At 42.4% G+C, this 18,469-nt stretch overlaps 1 protein-coding gene across 1 annotated transcript in view; it reads left to right on the top strand.

Annotated features, from left to right (window-relative positions):
• The window catches only part of LOC102736376 (arylsulfatase F), a 29,600-nt gene that overhangs the window by 882 nt on the left and 10,249 nt on the right, over positions 1 to 18,469 (top strand). Inside the window, exons 2-6 of the mRNA XM_081807981.1 lie at positions 5,341 to 5,490; positions 7,042 to 7,163; positions 9,166 to 9,288; positions 12,187 to 12,610; positions 15,521 to 15,657. Coding sequence (XP_081664107.1) covers positions 5,341 to 5,490; positions 7,042 to 7,163; positions 9,166 to 9,288; positions 12,187 to 12,610; positions 15,521 to 15,657 — 956 coding nt within the window. The remainder of the gene's footprint in view (positions 1 to 5,340; positions 5,491 to 7,041; positions 7,164 to 9,165; positions 9,289 to 12,186; positions 12,611 to 15,520; positions 15,658 to 18,469) is intronic.

The raw sequence follows: 18,469 nt of genomic DNA, 5'->3' as shown, positions 1-18,469 counted from the left end.
GAAGGTTCTAGAGGGGAAGGCGGTGGGGGGATGGGTTAGCCTGGTGATGGGTTTTAAGGAGGGCACGTACTGCATGGAGCACTGTATGTTGTACACAAGCTATGAATCATGGAACACTACATCAAAAACTAATGATGTAATGTATGGTGATTAACATAACATAATAAAAAAAAAAGAATTCTTTGCACGTTCTCTTCTGCATCCTCGAGGATGCGTTTGGGGTTCCTCTGTGATTTTTTATTCCACTTGGTTATTTCCACATTTCTCTCCTGTCCTGGAATTGAAGGATCTCTATTGAGCAACAAGCCATTCTGACTCAGCCTTGTAAGTTTGATATCTACTGCAGATATCAAATGCTTCCCTAGCGTTGTTAAAACTTCATTAAACAAACGCAATTTTGCTTGAAGGCAGAAGAGTTAATTCTCCAACATCTGGTGGGAGTCTGGCCATCTTCTTTCTTTCTTTTATTTGTAAGATCTTATCCATTTGTTAGAGAGAGAGAGTGATAGAGAGAACACGAGCTGGGTGGAGGGGCAGAGGGAGAAGCAGACTCCCGGCTGAGCAGGGAGCCCGATGCCAGGCTCCATCCCAGGACCCTGAGATCATGACCTGAGCTGAAGGCAGATGCTGAACCAACTGAGCCACCCAAGTGCCTTGGCCATTTTTCCATAAAGGCTATTCTCAGCGTGTTGCTCATTGCAAAAACGATGTGTGTGTTATGGCTTCCCTGAAACTGGATTATTGGCAGGCCATGTTTTTATGTTTGAAAGGCAGGATAGGGTTTGTACTTCTTATCTGGCTAACACATCTTTCATCTCTAGGGAGGGCAGAAGAATCTGATTCCATATCATTTGGATATGGAATTATGCAGTCTTCAGCATCTGATCCCTGTGAAGGATGAGGATAATGACCCCCTTTCTGGGGGGCACCTGAAATTATCAGTGGACAAGGCCAGGGAGAGTCCTTGAGAGGGTTCCCTTAATAATAGTGCATATGTACCCGTCAAAGTGCAAACATGATTTCATCCATTTAGAAAATGAACTTGAGAGTCTACGGAGCTTAGCAAAGGTCTCTAGCATCTGTGGTAAGCAGATGACCGTTTATAATCTAACTCTACCTCTTATTGGAGGCATCACCTTGTTCCATAGGCACAATCTACATTCTCAAAAAAATGCCAACTTTGACAAGGCAGACATCCTATCAATTTTTCTTGGAAGATGTTGATCTTCACCAGGGACACCATGCCCAATGTGATCACGAATGTTCGCATGTACTCAAAGTCCTGTTCAAGTGTCCATTAGGGCTTATATCTTAAGATTCATGCATTTCTTTTGAGGAGAGTGGCCAAGTGCCAAATCGTACCTATTTAGGCAAAATCAGGGTTTTCCAACTCATTTCCACAAGCACTCAATCTGAGGACAGGGTTGATTTCAAATCATTGTCATTAACATGATCATATTGGATGAATATAACTCAAGAAACATGGCCCCAGTCTGGCCAACGTCTTGTGTCTTACCTTCCAATGGTTTCGTTTCTGGACTTTAAGATGGTTGCTTATGATAGCGGTATTGCATTACATAAAGATGACTGATTAAGTAGCATTAATCAACACTTGAAATATGACAGACAATTGTCACTTAGTTGCATTTATTAACATAAAGTGGCAGCCAGCAAGTACCGAACATATCAAGATGCACAAATCCTATGGAAACAAATTACTAACAGGGAGCGCAATTGTACATGAGTGGAAAACCTTTTATGGTACGATAAGTAAGGGCCCTGAGTAACTTCCTAAGAAACTTAACCCACAACACAAGGAAAGATGAGATGCATAACGAGAGCCCCCAGAATCTGGAAGTAGAAGAACCATTGAATGAACACACCAATGAGACTTTAAACCAGGTGATTATGGAGCTGTCATGGGAATCTGTATTTGGAAACACTTTTATGCCTTAAAATTTATTGTTCAGGATGAAAACTTGGTACACTCTTCATGGTGCTCATTCCAAAGAATGGGTTCAGAACTTCTTCATGCATGCTTTTTGGTGTTTTTATGCAATTCCCATGCAGAGCTCCCCAAGAACAAAGATGACCTGGGGATCATCTGTATGTTGGGTCTGACGGTCCAGGATCTGGTATCTAAAGTTGATGAAACCACACAGTGGCATCTGGAATAAAACATCCCATTTAGGAAAAAAAAAAAAAAAAAAAAACTATGTTCTATTGGAAAAGGGGAGAATGAGAATCTGTGCAGCTAATCCCCAGGCAAACAGGTCTGGTTTATTTATAATGAGAATCTGTGCAGCTAATCCCCAAGCAATCTGCTCTGGTTTGTTTAACTGGGTATTCATGAGCTTTTCTTTGTGTGTAGGATGAGAATGCCTTGGTTCTTATACACAGATCCTTTCATTATGTGGGAAGGTGGCTGTCTCTGTCTCGCTGTGCTTCACTTGCTGCTTGATGGCAATCCATTTAGGGCATGGCGTTGACAAATAGTATATCCATGAGCCCCCCCCCAGGTTATTCCCCATAGTTGGTCTTGTTGAGCAGAACTGAGAAATAATCCCGGGAGTTAGGGAGAGACTGTATTTCCCCTCCTTTGGTTAGGTGTACAGATCGCCCCAGGGCAATGCTGGAGTCTGTCAAGTCATCAGAATGCAATGGCCAGGCTCAAGCGATTCTTCCTCCTGTAGTAGAGAAGCTTGATGAATCATTTTGGTGGTAGTCACAGATAAGAACACTCGGTTACTACAGGGAGGGTGCCAAGGGCTTTGCTGACTATGACATTTCCCCCCCTGAGTTTGTACAAGGAGATGCAAATCAGGGTGGCAAGCCAGGTTGATTCATTTGTGTCTCACAAACCTGAACCATCTGGGTGGGCAGAGCATTGACAAGTCTCCACATTGCAGAGGGAGGTGGTACCAGCAGGGTGACGTTTGGCTAATAAGTCCAGGTGGCTGTTGAGGAGAAGCAAGAGTTCTTCAAGACGGCCTTCTGGTTTTGTCCTGGATGACAGGTGGACCAAACCAGTGACAGGTGAGTCGAGGAAGTCTTATTAGGACGGACATTCTTGACTCTTCTTGCTTCTTGATTAGTTTGTTATCAGGGGCAGAGTTGGGATTTTGGAAGCCCCTTTGGCTGACTATTTTATAGAGCCCAGTGGATCAGCTTAGGCATTGAGAGGTTGAATCCAAACCAATGTTTGTTTGAATAAGCTTCTCTCCTTTCTCCCTCCTTCCTTCATGTATTAGCCAATAGCTCTTTCTCTGTGGTCTCTGGCATCTTGCTTTGGATAAGACAGATTGATGAAGGAGGTAGTTCATATTATGTCCCCAATATTATTTTAACTACATATATGAGTGATAGCTTGCAGGTGAAAGATGAGTGTTTTCTTTCACTGCAATGAATTTTGCGGTAATACCATGTGCTCATCATAGCCCCACCTCGTGATATATGGTGATTAACTATCCTAAAATCATTGTATAGTGGTGTTGATTCATGCTAATGCAAAACCAAAATAGTAGATATATTCAAGTAATTACCTCTTTTCGGGTGACCCAAATTCATCCCATGTAGACGTTCTGAATATAAGCCCTTAGGTTCAGCACCTCCTCAAGCCTATACTGTCATCCAGACATGTTTTAGGGTAGATTTAGGGACTGGGCCAGTTGACTTAAGAGGCAGAAAGAAGCAGATGGACCCAGGACTTGGCACAGTGCGAGCTCCTTAAAAACAAACTAAGAGTGGCAGAGACATTGATGGTGGAAGGTTTGTGTCTTGACAGATTTTGGAAAACCAGTTTTAAATATCAGAAGTGGAAATATAGCTTTGTGATCTCATGAGGATTTAACAATGGGGACTGTTGTCATTAACATGAAAATAATGCCTTTTTTTTGTTTTTTTCAGCACATTTTATCTCTGGCCAAGGAAAATAGGAAGGCACTTGGCGCTGTGTGATGAAGCTCAGGTGAGGGAAGTAGTCAGCACTTTTGCAAATGTGTTGAATGTAATGGACAATCTGGGGACACCTGTGAATTCAGCTTTACAGATAACAGGCATTCTAGGTCATGTTGTCTAGCTATGGTTGGTTGTAGACGTCTACACTGATATTCTGGATTCAGTAAGTCTACGATAAAATAGGAGATGTCTTTGCAGCTGATACAAATGTAAATTGCAGATTTCCAACATAGTCGTATTATTTTAAGATGCTGTAGGTAATTTACTAGCGTTGCATGGTGACAGGTGGTAGCTACATTTGCAGTGTGAGCACAGCATAACATAGAGATTTGTCCAATCACTGTGCTGTGCACCAGGAACTGATGTAACACTGTGTGTTCACTACACTTCAGTGACAGAAATAAAAATCAATGAAATATTGTAAAAATAGGACACGAGAAAAGCAATTCAACCCATGTTGGGTAGATGAAAACACGCATGTAATTATCATGATTTGGCAATGGGAAAATTCCTGGCCATATAGGTCCCGCCTTTGAGAAGTTCACAGTCTTGGGGGGATATGTTAGGGTAAAAGCAAAGTGTTGCTGCTCATGTAGCCAGCATTGTTTCTGAGCATTTACAAAGGGTTCTGAGAGCAGATGAGGGTCAGCGTCCATTTCTCTCCTCCCTCCCAGAGGAAATATTTGAGGTGGGTTTTGAAATATGGATAAAGACAAGATGGAGATTGAACCAACTGTTCAAGTGTCTAATATTCATTACCTGATAATTGAGTAGGGATCTGGTGGGAAGGGAATTATATATTTCTTTGAGACAATGGGACTTGGGTTGGGACTGAGCAACATCATGAAGGGGACTAGACTGGTCTTCAGATTCCAGGCTGCTCCTTCTCCAGAATTCAGTTCTTCACCCTTCTCCTTTACGCTGGCGTTGCTTTTTCTTTGTTTTTTTGCTGTTTGTTGCTGTTGTTGTTTGTTGCTCCAACCAAATGCCCCTTTGGCAAAGCTCTACACCTGCCCATGTTTGAATTCTGTCTGGTGTGAAGGAAAGTCAGCAGGCTCCTTCTTCCCAGGATGTGACCTCAGGAGTCTTATCGCCTTTGGCCTAAGAAATGTTTTGTTTCTGAATAAACGATTTCAGACTTCACCTCCTGGAAAAGCATGCAGTGTATGTGAGTGGGAAACCCAGGATCGGCTCCCTTTGAGCATCAGGGGCTCCATTCGACTACAGTAGCCAATGCTTGGGAAGAGAAATTCGAGAGGCTCGGCTGTTCCTCAGGGAGATGTGCCTGGTCTCCAGTGAGCCCTGTTGCTTTCATGTAAAGGGGACATTGCAATGGGACATAGCTCCCAAAATCATCATATAAAATCCATGCTTGCTTTTCAGGAGCCTCTTCATCGCTCTGTCTTGGATATGTGTACTCTTAAACCCATGCCAGTCCCAAGAGGAGCATGATGATAAGCCTAATATAGTCCTGATGATGGTTGATGACCTTGGGATTGGGGACCTGGGCTGCTTTGGCAATGACACAATGAGGTATGGCTTCAAGCTGAGTCATGTTATTTCATCTGTTGTCTGGGCTTGGGAGGTTGATAAAGTTTTATGACTACATCACATGGAAAACCAAATTCATGGGTTGCAACTTGGCCTTAAAAGAAGCAAATAATGTTAAAATCAGGCCTATTTGGATTTGAATCTTGGGTCTGCACTTATTGGTTGTGAAATCTCGAGCAAGTTACTTTTTTTTTTTTTTTAAAGATTTTATTTATTTATTGATGAGAGACAGAGAGAGAGGGGCAGAGGGAGAAGCAGGCTCCCAAAGAGCAGGGAGCCCGATGCGGGACTCGATCCCAGGACGCTGGGATCATGACCTGAGCCGAAGGCAGACGCTTAACCATCTGAGCCACCCAGGCACCCTCGAGCAAGTTACTTAACCTCTGTGTGCCTTGCTTATCTTTCTTGTTGGTTGTGCGCACAGGTGGGTAGTATACAGGTGTGAGTTCATATGTGCAAAGCATTTAGAGTAGATACCTGGTGCATAGTGGGCCCTCTGTAATATGCAATATTATGAAGAGTGATGAGTTTTTAAAAGATTTATTTATTTTAGAGAGGGAGAGAGAGTGGGGGAGGGACAGAGAGAGAGAGAATCTCAAGCAGACCCCCACTGCGCACGGAGTCCAACTCAGGGCTTGATCCCATGACCTTGAGATCATGACCTGACCCAAAACCAAGAGTCCTCCACTCAACCGACTGAGCCACCCAGGTGCCCCTAATGAGTGATGATTTTTATGCATACTTCTACTTGGTGGAACTGGTCGTCTTATGCTTCCTAACTTTGGAAGACTTTTAAGGTGATATCCTTCTACTTTAAGTACAGGCACTCCGAAAGAAGAAAAAATATATGTGAAACAGAGTCAGGGCTCTGTAGTAGGCGACAAAAGCCATTGACAAAAGCTGTTGATATCATGCCAACACCACGGCTTAGGAGAGCATCTCAGCAAGACGTGTGAATCCTATACTTTAATAATTCCATCTTGTTCTATCATCTGTCTCATGAAGAAAACTAGGTCTCGCTACATCTTACTGGCATCCAGCCAAGTGACTCTTCTGTAGAAGTCTGTCTGATGGTCTCCTATCTCCAGTTATCTTTACAGGAAATGACAAGGCAGGAGCTGCAACCTTCGTCTAGAGCAGGAACATCTGTCTACAGAACATGTGCATCAAACTCGTCCTTGTGTCTATAAGTAGCTAGGCATAACTAAGGTCTGTAAGTCATTAGCCTTAATTCAACAGTCCACAGACACATAAGTTTTTAAATATGTATTTTAGAAGGCAGTGCCATATACTCAGTAGACACCATACTGCAGAAGTAAATTATATCAACCCTGCAATAGACCGCCAATGCCTAAAACCTCAGCTGTATTTTTTCCATGATGTGGGGAGAAAAAGGAAATAGGGCGCTGCGTGCAGTTTCTTTTTCTCCTGTTCTGAGCTCGGGGAATCATCATAAACAGAGGTGTTGGTTTTTGCCTCTGTCTGTGTCTCCCCTCCTCCTCTCTGCAATTCTGTTTATGTTTCTCTTTCCAGGACGCCTAACATCGACCGCCTAGCCAGGGAAGGAGTGCAGCTGAATCACCACATCTCTGCAGCCTCCATGTGCACCCCAAGCCGGGCTGCCTTCCTCACAGGAAGATACCCCATCCGATCAGGTGTGTAGATGGACCAGCCTCTGTTACCCTCTGCGGACACATTAGGATTCGAGGAAATGAAAATGTAGCTAGTCCATTTTGAAAAATTTGCCGCAAAAAAGTGCAAGCACACACACACACACACACATGCACACGCACGCACACGGCTATGTCTATTCACCCCATGCTGACTGTATATCCTGAGTGTCCTGTGATCAGGCTAGGTGGGACTTTCCATCCTAGGGCAAGAATGAGAAGCTGTCTTGGAAGGAAGTAATTAAAAAAATGCATCTGCATTAATTGGGGGTGTCATGAGGAGGACCTGCCAGAATGTCTCAAACGTTTATCACACATTTTAACCATTGTATAGATGTAATACGTCTTGTTTATTCATCCCTCAGTTGATCAACCATTGGATTGCTTCTGGCTTTAGGCTCTTATGAATAGTTCTGCTGTGTACCTGCCCGTACACGTCTTTGACTCAACACATATTTTCAGGTCTTTTGGATACATACCAAGGGGTGGGATGGATGGGCCATATGGTTATATTTTCAAGGGTGATCAGACCGGCTATGGTTTATGGGCACAGATTCTGTAGTTTAAGAGGAAGCAGAGCATACAATTCATAGGTCAGTGTTTATGTCCAATTCTTAGTCAAGCTTGAGAAGCCCCTTGTCCAGCTCCTTGAGGGTGTCACGTAACCTTTTGCATCCCGTGAGGTTGATGATATCTTGCTTAGCTGGTGCTAAGGTGAATCAGGTCTGGTAAACATTAAATTCTTTATTCTTTGTTTTCTTATGGTAAACTTATAGGTGATTTGACTCCTTTTTTTTTCTGCGCTGCTCACTGTATGTAAAACATGTGTGAGTTCCCTAACATTTAGAAGGAGATGGTTTCATGTAGAGGGCATGGTTACCAAATCTAACTTGGAAGACTTTTCTCTTGCCTCCTTGTATCTGGGATTTAAACAGTGGGAGCTCCCTCTCTGAAAGTCTCCATCCGAATTGCCTCTCTTGCTTTTATCTAGAATTTCTCTTTCTTTTCACCCACTTTGTCCTGTCTTATTCAATTTCCTCTGCACTCCCAGATTTTGCTTCAAGGCTGGGCCGCCATTTTGGAAGGAAGCCAGGGTAGGTCAGTTTAGGGAGTTCTTCAGGCCGGATTGCTCCAACATTTTCAATACACCCAGAAACCTTCAATCACTAGCAGTAGGACTGGGAAAAGTCCTTCTGTTTTTGCTCCTCTTCAGGGGAACACCTGATGGCTATTCTGAGGTTCTTCGGTTACTGGATCCTTCAGAAACTGGTTTGTTTTCTTCTGCTTCTTTTCTGTAAAAAGTAGGTTTTGGGCTTGTGGTTGACATGTCCCCATCTACCTGTCACCTAGATTTGTCATTAGTGATGTCCATGGGGATGAGCAGTTTTCTTTTCTTATTGCTCTATTTTTGGGAAGGAATGGAGATGTTCAAAACTATGTGTCCACTCTTCCTGGATGCCCCAATGTCAATGTTTTTGACAGACATTTGGCTTATCCATCTTTTGTACAAATACAGCTAAAACCTATTGTCAGAAAAAAGAATCCATTATCGAAACAGTAGGGTTTGAAGTTTTCATGAGATTTCATTTTTTGGCTCCTTTTCCAATACGGTGATTCCCCCACCAAGGGTAGCCTGTGTTAGATGTTCAATCATCAGTGTCTATTGAAATGACACCCCGTGTCATCATAAACATGCTGGAAGTTATGTGTAGACCGCTATTTGAATGGTGTGTTTGTGCATGTCTGGTAGTGTTGTGTGTATGCATGGAAGCTTGTAAAGGGGTCTGTAGTGGGGACCAGTGTGAGTTCTGTCTGGGGAACACAATTTTCCTCCCCCGCAGGATGATTATCTGTTCCTCACTTGTTACATTTGCACCTTCCAGCTCCTGAACCCGCCATAACTCACTTCCTCTTCAGCTGATGGACATCTACTCATCTACTGTGTGTGTTCTATTATTTTTTGGTTTTGTTTTTCCATCCCACTTAGGAATGGTTTCTAGTCTAGTGGGCCGTGTCATCATCACACTTGGAGCCCCTGCTGGACTCCCTCATAACGAGACGACGTTTGCAGACTTACTGAAAAAGCAAGGGTATAGCACAGCAGTGATAGGTAAGAAGTGGCCAAAAGCATGACTTATTCACTATAAAGAGACAATACGTGTTGTTCTATTCTTTTTTTTAAGATTTATTTATTTATTTGAGAGAGCACAAGTGGGAGGGGCAGAGGGAAAGGGCGAGGGAATCTGAAGCAGACTCTGGGTTGAGCATGGAGCCCGACGCGGGGCTTGATCTCACAACCCTGAGATCACAACCTGAGCAGAAACCAAGAGTCTGATGCTTAACTGACTGAGCCATCCAGGCGCCCCTGTATTCTCTACTTGACGTGGTTTTCTTGGAAATCCTTTATTTCAAAATAAGTGTGCATCTTGGCTATGGCAGAGAAGACCCTCCCTAGGATGTAGGCTCTACATCTGCCATTTTATTGGCTACCTCTGACCTTTCTCTTTACTTTTCAACATTAATCTGCTTAATATATTATATGGTCTTTCTCAATAAATGTATCCCCCATGTCCTCCAGAACTCTCTTTCATTGTTGTGTTTTGCTCACCTGGGACACTCTATCATAATGACCCTCCCCATCCAACACACACTCACACACACATACACACACACACACCCTCCTTCCTAAATGGCACTTGTTTATCCTTTTCAGACATAATTCAGGTGCAACAGAAGGCCCCTTCCCATCTGACCCCCAGACCTTGCCAGATGGTCACCCCATGTGTTTCTGTATCACCCTGTGTTCTTCATCTTTGCATAGACCCCACCATACTATGATGGTCTTACTACATTTTATTCTCTGCTGACTCTGAAATCCTTCATCTCACTCACCATGTATGATTAGAAATGTGACGAGCCCTCTCAAGAACACACAAATAGCTTTATGCATCATTAACTTCTTATGGAGTGTCAACTTTTGTCTCTACCATATGTCCATCACCCAAATAGAAAAAAAATATATTAAAAAAAAATGCCTTTTGAAAAAGGTCTACACCCTGTATCTGTCACCTAGATCAAGATAAGGAGCATTTCAGTTGCCTCAGAAAGTTTCCATTGGCCCCTTCCAGTCTGTCCCCCTGGTTTAGCTCCTCCTTTCACCACTCCCACAGCTTAAGAGAGTCAGTGCAGAGGAGAAAACTGTGCTGCTCCCTTTGGCAATGATTAAGTCTGCATTTAGTCTCCCAGTTGCATTGCGTTGGGATGGTAATGATCATGATCCCTAGTTAATTGCACTGCACATTGACGGAATCATTGGTAACTTACAGGCAGAAGGGATGTCTGAGAATAAACCATCTCCCTAATTTCAAAGATAAGGAAATTGGTTCTTTCCAAGGCTGAGAGACACATGAGATGTTTTAATGCAAATGTTGCACAATAAAATCAGATTTGTCCAAATATTCAAGCATCTCTGTGCTTGAATATTTTCTCAATATAAGTTCTCTTGCCCACCTCATTATTTCATTAAAATGGGACCATGGATGTTGTACGGATGTCTTTTTTCTCACTGCCAAAGATGATAGATGTCAACCAACGCTGACCCATTGGAAGCTAAACTTACTGTCCCCATTTCAGAGCCTGGGTTTCAATTGGCATGAAAATAACATGCCATTTTATTTTACTATTTTTTGGGGGGGCTAAATACATATGCTGTTTTATTAATTATTTTAAAATATGGCAGACTAGTACCCTCTCATTACTTTTGTTATTTTTTGTTTTTGTTTTTGTTTTTTATTTTTTTTTCAAGCCATTGATACGTTTATTAACTCACATAAAATAAATCTGAGGTAGGGTCATTCCAGAGTTGGTTAATTCTGGGGTTCAACAATTATTTCAAGGACCTCAGTTTCTTCCACTTTTTCCATTTTTTTATTATTAACATATAATGTAATATTTGCTTCAGGGGTACAGGTCTGTGATTCATCAGTCTTACACAATACTCAGCACTCACCACAACACATACCCTTCCCAATGTCCATCACCCAGCCACCCCATCCCTCCCATAACACGCCATTTTAAATCAATTTTTGTAGCCAATTTGACATTGATAAGAGAAGACAATCTTAGTGGAGGTGCAGGACAGAAAAACCTGGACCATAGCCTTGCTTCTCATCTGTTTTACCCCCTCAGGTGCTCAGAGATATGAGTACATGCATCCTTCACGTGGTTCTAACTCCACGCAGTGAACCATTCATGTTTTAGTAGATACACACGATCATACTCTCTTAGAGTCCACATGCCAACAGGATGGCCATGGGTCTTTTTGTTACTGTTCAAGGTGTGGCAAGTTTTATCAAATAAAGTTCAGTGAACTTTAGTAGGAGACCTGGGATTTCCATCCAGTGAACGATCCAACCATCCATCATCCATGCTTGACCCATCCTCCATCATTCATCCATATCTATCATCTATCTATCTATCTATCTATCTATCTATCTATCTATCTATCTATCATCTATCTACCATCTATCTAGCTATCATCTATCATCTATCTATCTATCATCTATCCATACTCCCTGTTGTCCATCCATCTTATATCATATACATCTCATTATCTAATATCAATTATCTACCTACCTACTCATCTATCTATCCACCACGTATAATCTACCCTGTCTCTGTCATGTATTTATCTTTGTTGCTATGATTTTTTTCTTTCTGTGAATGAGAAACTGCCCAGTTTACATCCTTACTATAAACTTACAACTGTATTTTCCTCCCTTGATTTTTCATCCTATCTGGTCACTCACAGCCAGATCCTAACACAAATTTCTGTGAACTATAGGAGAGCAAAAGATGAATTGGGTGCTGAACTCAGATTTTTAGGCAAAAGAAAACTATTTGCTGCTCCATTTTTGTGCACAAGTGATTTGTTTTGAAGGAAGAGTACTCACGTGGTCTTCATGGTGTGCGAACATACTATGCTTTATTTGTCTGTTTGTAATTTCAGGCAAATGGCATCAAGGCTTAAACTGCCAGTCCCGACATGACCAGTGCCATCATCCATATCATTATGGGTTTGATTACTTCTATGGCATGCCATTCACTCTGATTGACCCCTGCTGGCCAGATCCCTCTCGTGACACAGAATTAGCCATCGAGAACAAAATCTGGCTTTGTGTGCAGCTGGTCACCATTGCTGCACTCACTCTCACCTTGGCGAAACTGAGTGGTTTGATCTGTCTTCCCTGGTCCCTCATCCTCTCTATGATTCTTTTTATTTTTCTGCTGGGCTACTCTTGGTTCTCCAGTTACACATCTCCTCTGTACTGGGATTGCCTCCTAATGCGAGAGCACGACATCACCGAACAGCCCATGAAGGCAGAACGAGCTGGCTCCATCATGGTGAAGGAGGCGATTTCATTTATGGAAAGGTAAAGGTAATTTACAAAAAAAAAAAAAAAAATCCATGTATCTTAATGGATTTAAGACAGAGTATTTTAAAGACAGGAGTCTTTTAAAAACATGACTCAATGAGCATTTTTTTTTTTAAGTAAAAGGTGATGATTTGAACAATATTGAATTAAGAAATGGAATATTACGAGCTAGGGCTAGACAATACAATACCGTATGTTTTGGAGGCAAGCTGGACTCTTCGTGCAGTACCTAAGGAGGGCCATCTCGTTTGAGTTCTTGTTATTAAAAATCACAGTTTCTCCATTGGTCTTGAAATTCATATTTGGTCAGACCAAGCAGGTAGACTCACACTAGACTCAAAATTACAAATCTGGCTTGTTAATTTATAATGCATGCATATGCATTCATATGCATACTATCTGCCTATTAACGCACAATAGAAACTAGATAGTAGAATAAGTTGACCACTGCACTGTTTTCCTACTAGGAAAGAAACTTCTCTGAGGATTAAAATCAGAGGGCTTATCATTGAGCACGAGGTATGTAAAGGATATTATTCGGCTGAGATCAGTGGTGATAATTATAAAGCCCAATGCATCCAAAACATAATTGCTGGAAACTTTCCAAAGGAGTCACATTTATGGGCCTCCAGTTGTTGCATTTTTTTTTTAAAGACTGTGAACACATTTTGTACTCACCATTTCAACATTGCCCAAGGCTTTACCTTTACCAATCACCATCCTGTGGTCTGGACTTCAAAGACAAGTTCACAGTTAGTAATGACAACAGATGTACAAGCCCATGATAAGAAATAAGCTAATGGGCATAAATCCAGGTGCTATCAGTCCAAACTGTAGAGACTTTCCAAGATATCAGGGAGGCCGTACTTGAGAACATATCTTAACTGAATCTTCAAAGGTGAGCAAGAACAAGTTGGAGAACAGGTACCAGGCATTACTGCATGAAGCTCAAGCACAAGGAAAATAGGTCCTCAGCTAACGAGGACAGCAGATAATGCAAATGCCACTCTGAAAAATTTCTGGGAATGGGAAAAAACGAATTTTTTATAAAAGTTGTACCATGGTGAGCTGGGTTAAATGGCATCCCTCCAAAATTCATGTCCACCTGGAAGCTCAGAAAGTGATCTTATTTGGGAATAGGGTCTTCAGAGGTGAAATTTGTGAGGATGAGATCATCCTGGTGGTAGGGATCTGTAAGCTGGTGTGTTTGACTGGCAAGTAGAGTTGTCTGGTGGTGTAAAGGATCTTGGGCAACCTGTAGCTAGCTTTGTCTTTACCTTATAGCCAAGGTGGGCACAATACAAATTTAGACTCTGAGAGAGATTAAACCGCCTTTGCATTGTAGATGCAACGGAATGGCTGGTTTCTTTTAGGGCAAACTCATTTCCTGGAAACTTCCATATGTACAGAGGTGCAGATTCTTTGCAAAGGGACACATTAAAATGTGTCTGAAGACACCTGCACATGTTGTTGCTTGCTGTTTACATTAGTACATCAAGAACAAATGCTGGGGTGTGAAAATGTGCTTCCATCACCAAAACCTCAGAATGTCTATATGATCCACAGTGGCACCATGTGGAAAGTGAACGGGGACTCCGAAGATTTGGAAGCTACTCCATTGATTAGTGATGTGGCCACGAGCAAGTGGCTTAGGTTCGTGGATGCTAGAAATTGCTTTTATCTGGATTCTTGGTGTGTGAGTTTCCTGTGGCTGCTAGAACAGATTTCTGCAAGTGGGAGTGGCTTAAAGCAACACAAGTTTATTATTGTACAATGCTGGAGGCCAGGAATCTGAATCTCATCTTACGGGGCTAAAAGCGAGGCATTGGAAGGACTAGCTCATCCTGGAGGTTCTAGGGAAGAGTCTGTTTCTCGTCCCAGGTTGGAGGGGCTGCAGGGTTTCCTTGATATATAGCTGTCTGGCTGCATCTCTACTTCTATTACCTCCTATCCACACTATTTTTTGTCTGATTTTGACTGTATTGGGGTCCTTCTTACAAGGACCCTTGTGATGGCATTGGGTCCACAACCAGATAATCCAGGATTATCTCCCCATCTCAAGATCCTGAACCTCATCCCATCTGCAAATTTCCTTTTGCAACGTAAAGCAACATCCATACAATCTCAATCCTCAGTACCGCGTGCAAACCATCCTTTTCTTTTAAGGACACCGGTTCTTGGGTTCTGGCCCCACCCTACCCCAGGATGACCTCCTCTCCACTAATTACATCTCCAAAGACCCCATTCTTAAATGAGATCACATTCTGATCCCTCAGGTAGGCACCAGTTTTGAAGGGATGCCATTAAACCCAGCTCACCATGACCCAACTTTTTTTTCATATGTCATCAGAGAAGGAATTTCCCTAAGAGTGGCATTTGTGTTGTGTGCTGCCCTAGTTAGCTGATGACCTACCTTCCCCGTGGGCTGTCAGGGCTCGAAATGGGTCAACCTCATTTCCTGTGTCCTCTGAGGACACAGGAAGGTATGCAGACAGCTCACCCAGATTGTTCTGTCCATGCTTGCTTGGGAGTTGTGAAAGAGTTGGTGTTTCTAAGAAACCACTCCTGAGCCACCATCCCTTGGTGTGATTCTGGCCTGAGACTTGATCAGCCACAAGAAAAGTGTGCCAAGCAATGCTGAATGGGCTTGTGAGCTGCGTTGTGCCAGGTGGGGCCACTCAGGAATCGAGCCATGCCACACATGTCCTGGGGAGCAGTCCAGATGGTGGAGGATGCTGGCATCCACTCCAGCCAGGATGTTCTTTCCAAGGGCTACCTCATGCTTGCATCCCCTCTCCTGGGGCACATAGATAATGAGTGGACACTGGGTCTGTGTGACAAAAAATGCTGTGGTTCCCCTTCGCAGACTTTGCAGACTCATAAACGGAGCGATTGATGTCTCCCCAGGCACCGCAAAGGACCTTTCCTCCTTGTTTTCTCCTTTCTGCATGTACACGTGCCGCTCCCCACGACGACTGAGTTCATCGGGACCAGCAAGCATGGTTTATATGGGGACAACGTGCAGGAGATGGACTCCATGGTGGGTAAGTGGCAGGACCTACGGAGACCAGAAATCTGTGCTTTGATAGTTCAGGACACCCAGACACGTCCCTCCCTGCCCCGGGCAGCCTCAACAAAGTAGCAGGTGGAAGCCTGCGACAAAGTCGGCACAAAACCACCCTCAATGCTTGCCCTGTCCCTGTGAGTCCCCGAGTTTCCATGATACGTATATTAGCAAATCAGACTCAAGTTTTCTGAGAAGGAAGACAGAAAAGCACAGGATGCTGGCCTCGTGTGTTGGCAGGACAGAAGCCTTGGGTTACAACATTCTCCAAACATAGGATGTTGGCATGGAGTGGATTTTAGTAAGCAGAGAGGGGCTTTAGAAATCAAGCCTGACCAGGGCACCTGGCTGGTTCAATGAGTTGCACACCTGACTCTTGGTTTCGGCTTAGGTCATGATCTCGAGATCCTGGGATCAAGCCCTGCCTTGGGCTGTGTGCTTAATGCAAAATCTGCTTCTCCCTCTCCCTCTGCTCTTCCCCCTGTGCACTCTCTCTCTTTCATAAATAAATAAAATCTTTATTAAAAAAAGAATTCAATCCTGACCAAAGGGAAGCCAATAAAATATTGTGAATTCGCAGTCTTAAAGATATAGAACACATTTCAGGATTTTTTTTTTTATTTTTTAAAGACTTTATTTATTGAGAAAGGGAGAGAGAGAAGAAGAGCAGTGGGAAGAAGAAGCAGACTCCCCGCTGAGCTGAGAGCCCAATGCCAGGCTTGACCCTAGGACCCCGAGATCATGACCTGAGCCGAAGGCAGATGTTTAACTGACTGAGCCACCTAGGCACCTCTAAAAATTATTTTAAATATAAATACTATTTAATGAAACATAGGCACATATGTCTATACTTAAGAAGGCATATGTGTGTGTGTCTGGGTGTGTGATATGTGTAGTGGATGTGATCACTAAAAACAGGCAAACAAAGAATAAAACTGAATTCTATTTGCTTTAAAATTTTAAATCAAAGCAAGGTTTTCAAAATATCTAAGCTAATAAAACAGATGATGTGGCATTAAGGCACCAAATAAGGTGCTCTGGGTGCGGTTTGATCTCCATGGGATTTTTTCCGTGGTGTTCAGTAATGACACAGCTATCCCTGGGTGTGCTGAATATTTGCAGGAAAGCCATATTTTGAAAGAGTCTCCCTGAGGTTCACAGACCTTTGGTACCTATGGGCTGTGAATGTGTTGTCTGTCCAGTTGGAACTGAGCTTTCAGGAAAATGGTCATCTGTTTCAATGTGTAATTTCAGAAATACTAAAACGTTTGTTTTTCTCCAAAATATCCACCTTGGAAGCTAAAACAAAACTCCAAGTCTTGGGAATTGCTGCTCTCCTTGTTAGAAAGTTTTGTTAGAAAGTTTTATTGATTCCTGATAGGAATATCATACTGATGCATTTGTTAACGTGCCCTTTTAACCCTTAAACAGTGGGATCTATTGATTGAATGAACCCTTTGATGCATGGGTCATGCACTGTTCCAAGTGTGTTATGGAGGGATCCCTATAAACATTCTAGGAGATGGGGACCATACTCAGCATTGTTATCCCTCTTGGCAGATGAGGGAACAAGGGCACAAGATATTGGGGGCTTGCTCAAGGTTACAGGACAGGTCTGGGGGAGCCAGGATCAGAACCTACTCACTCTTATTTGCTAGCTCAGCAGCTGCTGGTGTAGGGCCACGCATTATGGACAGAGATGAGGAAACATGGCTACATTCTTCTGAAGCATCCCATAACTCCTCAGACTCCCACAGGCTGTCATTTCACAGGTGATGGGAAAGCTTCAGAAACTCCCTCCCACGCCCTCCACCTGGCTTCCTGCTTCCTCAAACCCAGGTAGGGTCTTCCAATTCAAATGACATCCCCAACAGGACCCAGGGGAAATTCTCTGGTGCCTAATTAGTCATGCATCCGAAACGAGTCTCTGAGAATTCAGTAGCTCAGAGCAGGTTCCTCCAGAACGGGAGGAGAGGGTGAGTGTCCAACATGAGGCAGAAGGGTGAACCATGGGAGCAAAAGGAGAGGCTTGGCTGGACCTGTTTGCAGAGAAGATATGCTGGCTGGGATTGCATTCTGGGCTGGGTATGTAAGTGCAGCAGGTGTGCTCGGCAGCAGGTGCGCTCGGCAGCTCCCCTGGGCAGGGCCAAAGTGTCTGAGAAAGTTACGTGCACACGGAAATACCAAGACACATGTATGAAATGCATACTTAAAATGTAAGTAGATATGACAAATATGACACCCCTATTTCCAGCATCACCAAAATCTCTAGGGTTTCCAACATAGATAGTTATATTCTTTACAGGTGTCAAGTAACTTTGAGGGAGATTTAAAAAATAATTAGGTAGTTGCCATGGAAATGATTAGCACCTGTCTAGCATCAACTGAAGCATGTGTGTGTGTATATTTATAGTATACAGTATCCATAATATATAATATTTGTATATATATTTGTATTATGCAGTATCTACAATATATAATATTTGTATATATATTTGTATTATACAGCATCTATAAGATAATATATAGTTGCATATATTTTTGTATTATACAGTATCTATCGTATATAATATTATAATATAATAAACACAATGTATAATACATAACAAATATATAATATTATATATAACTCATAATCAATGTAGAATATATAACATAATAATACATAACAATATAATTCATAATATAAATTTATGTAATATATTATGTATAATAAAAATTCAATGACTGTATAAATATATAATGTCTATAACTATTTATATAATCTATTTCAGTTGATGTTAGAAATATAC

The sequence above is a fragment of the Leptonychotes weddellii genome, chromosome X (assembly GCF_054177405.1).
Source record: "Leptonychotes weddellii isolate Sample4059 chromosome X, ASM5417740v2, whole genome shotgun sequence".
NCBI lineage: Eukaryota > Metazoa > Chordata > Mammalia > Carnivora > Phocidae > Leptonychotes > Leptonychotes weddellii.
The sequence above is the reverse complement of the archived record's forward strand: the minus strand, read 5'-3'. Positions and strand labels throughout refer to the sequence as shown.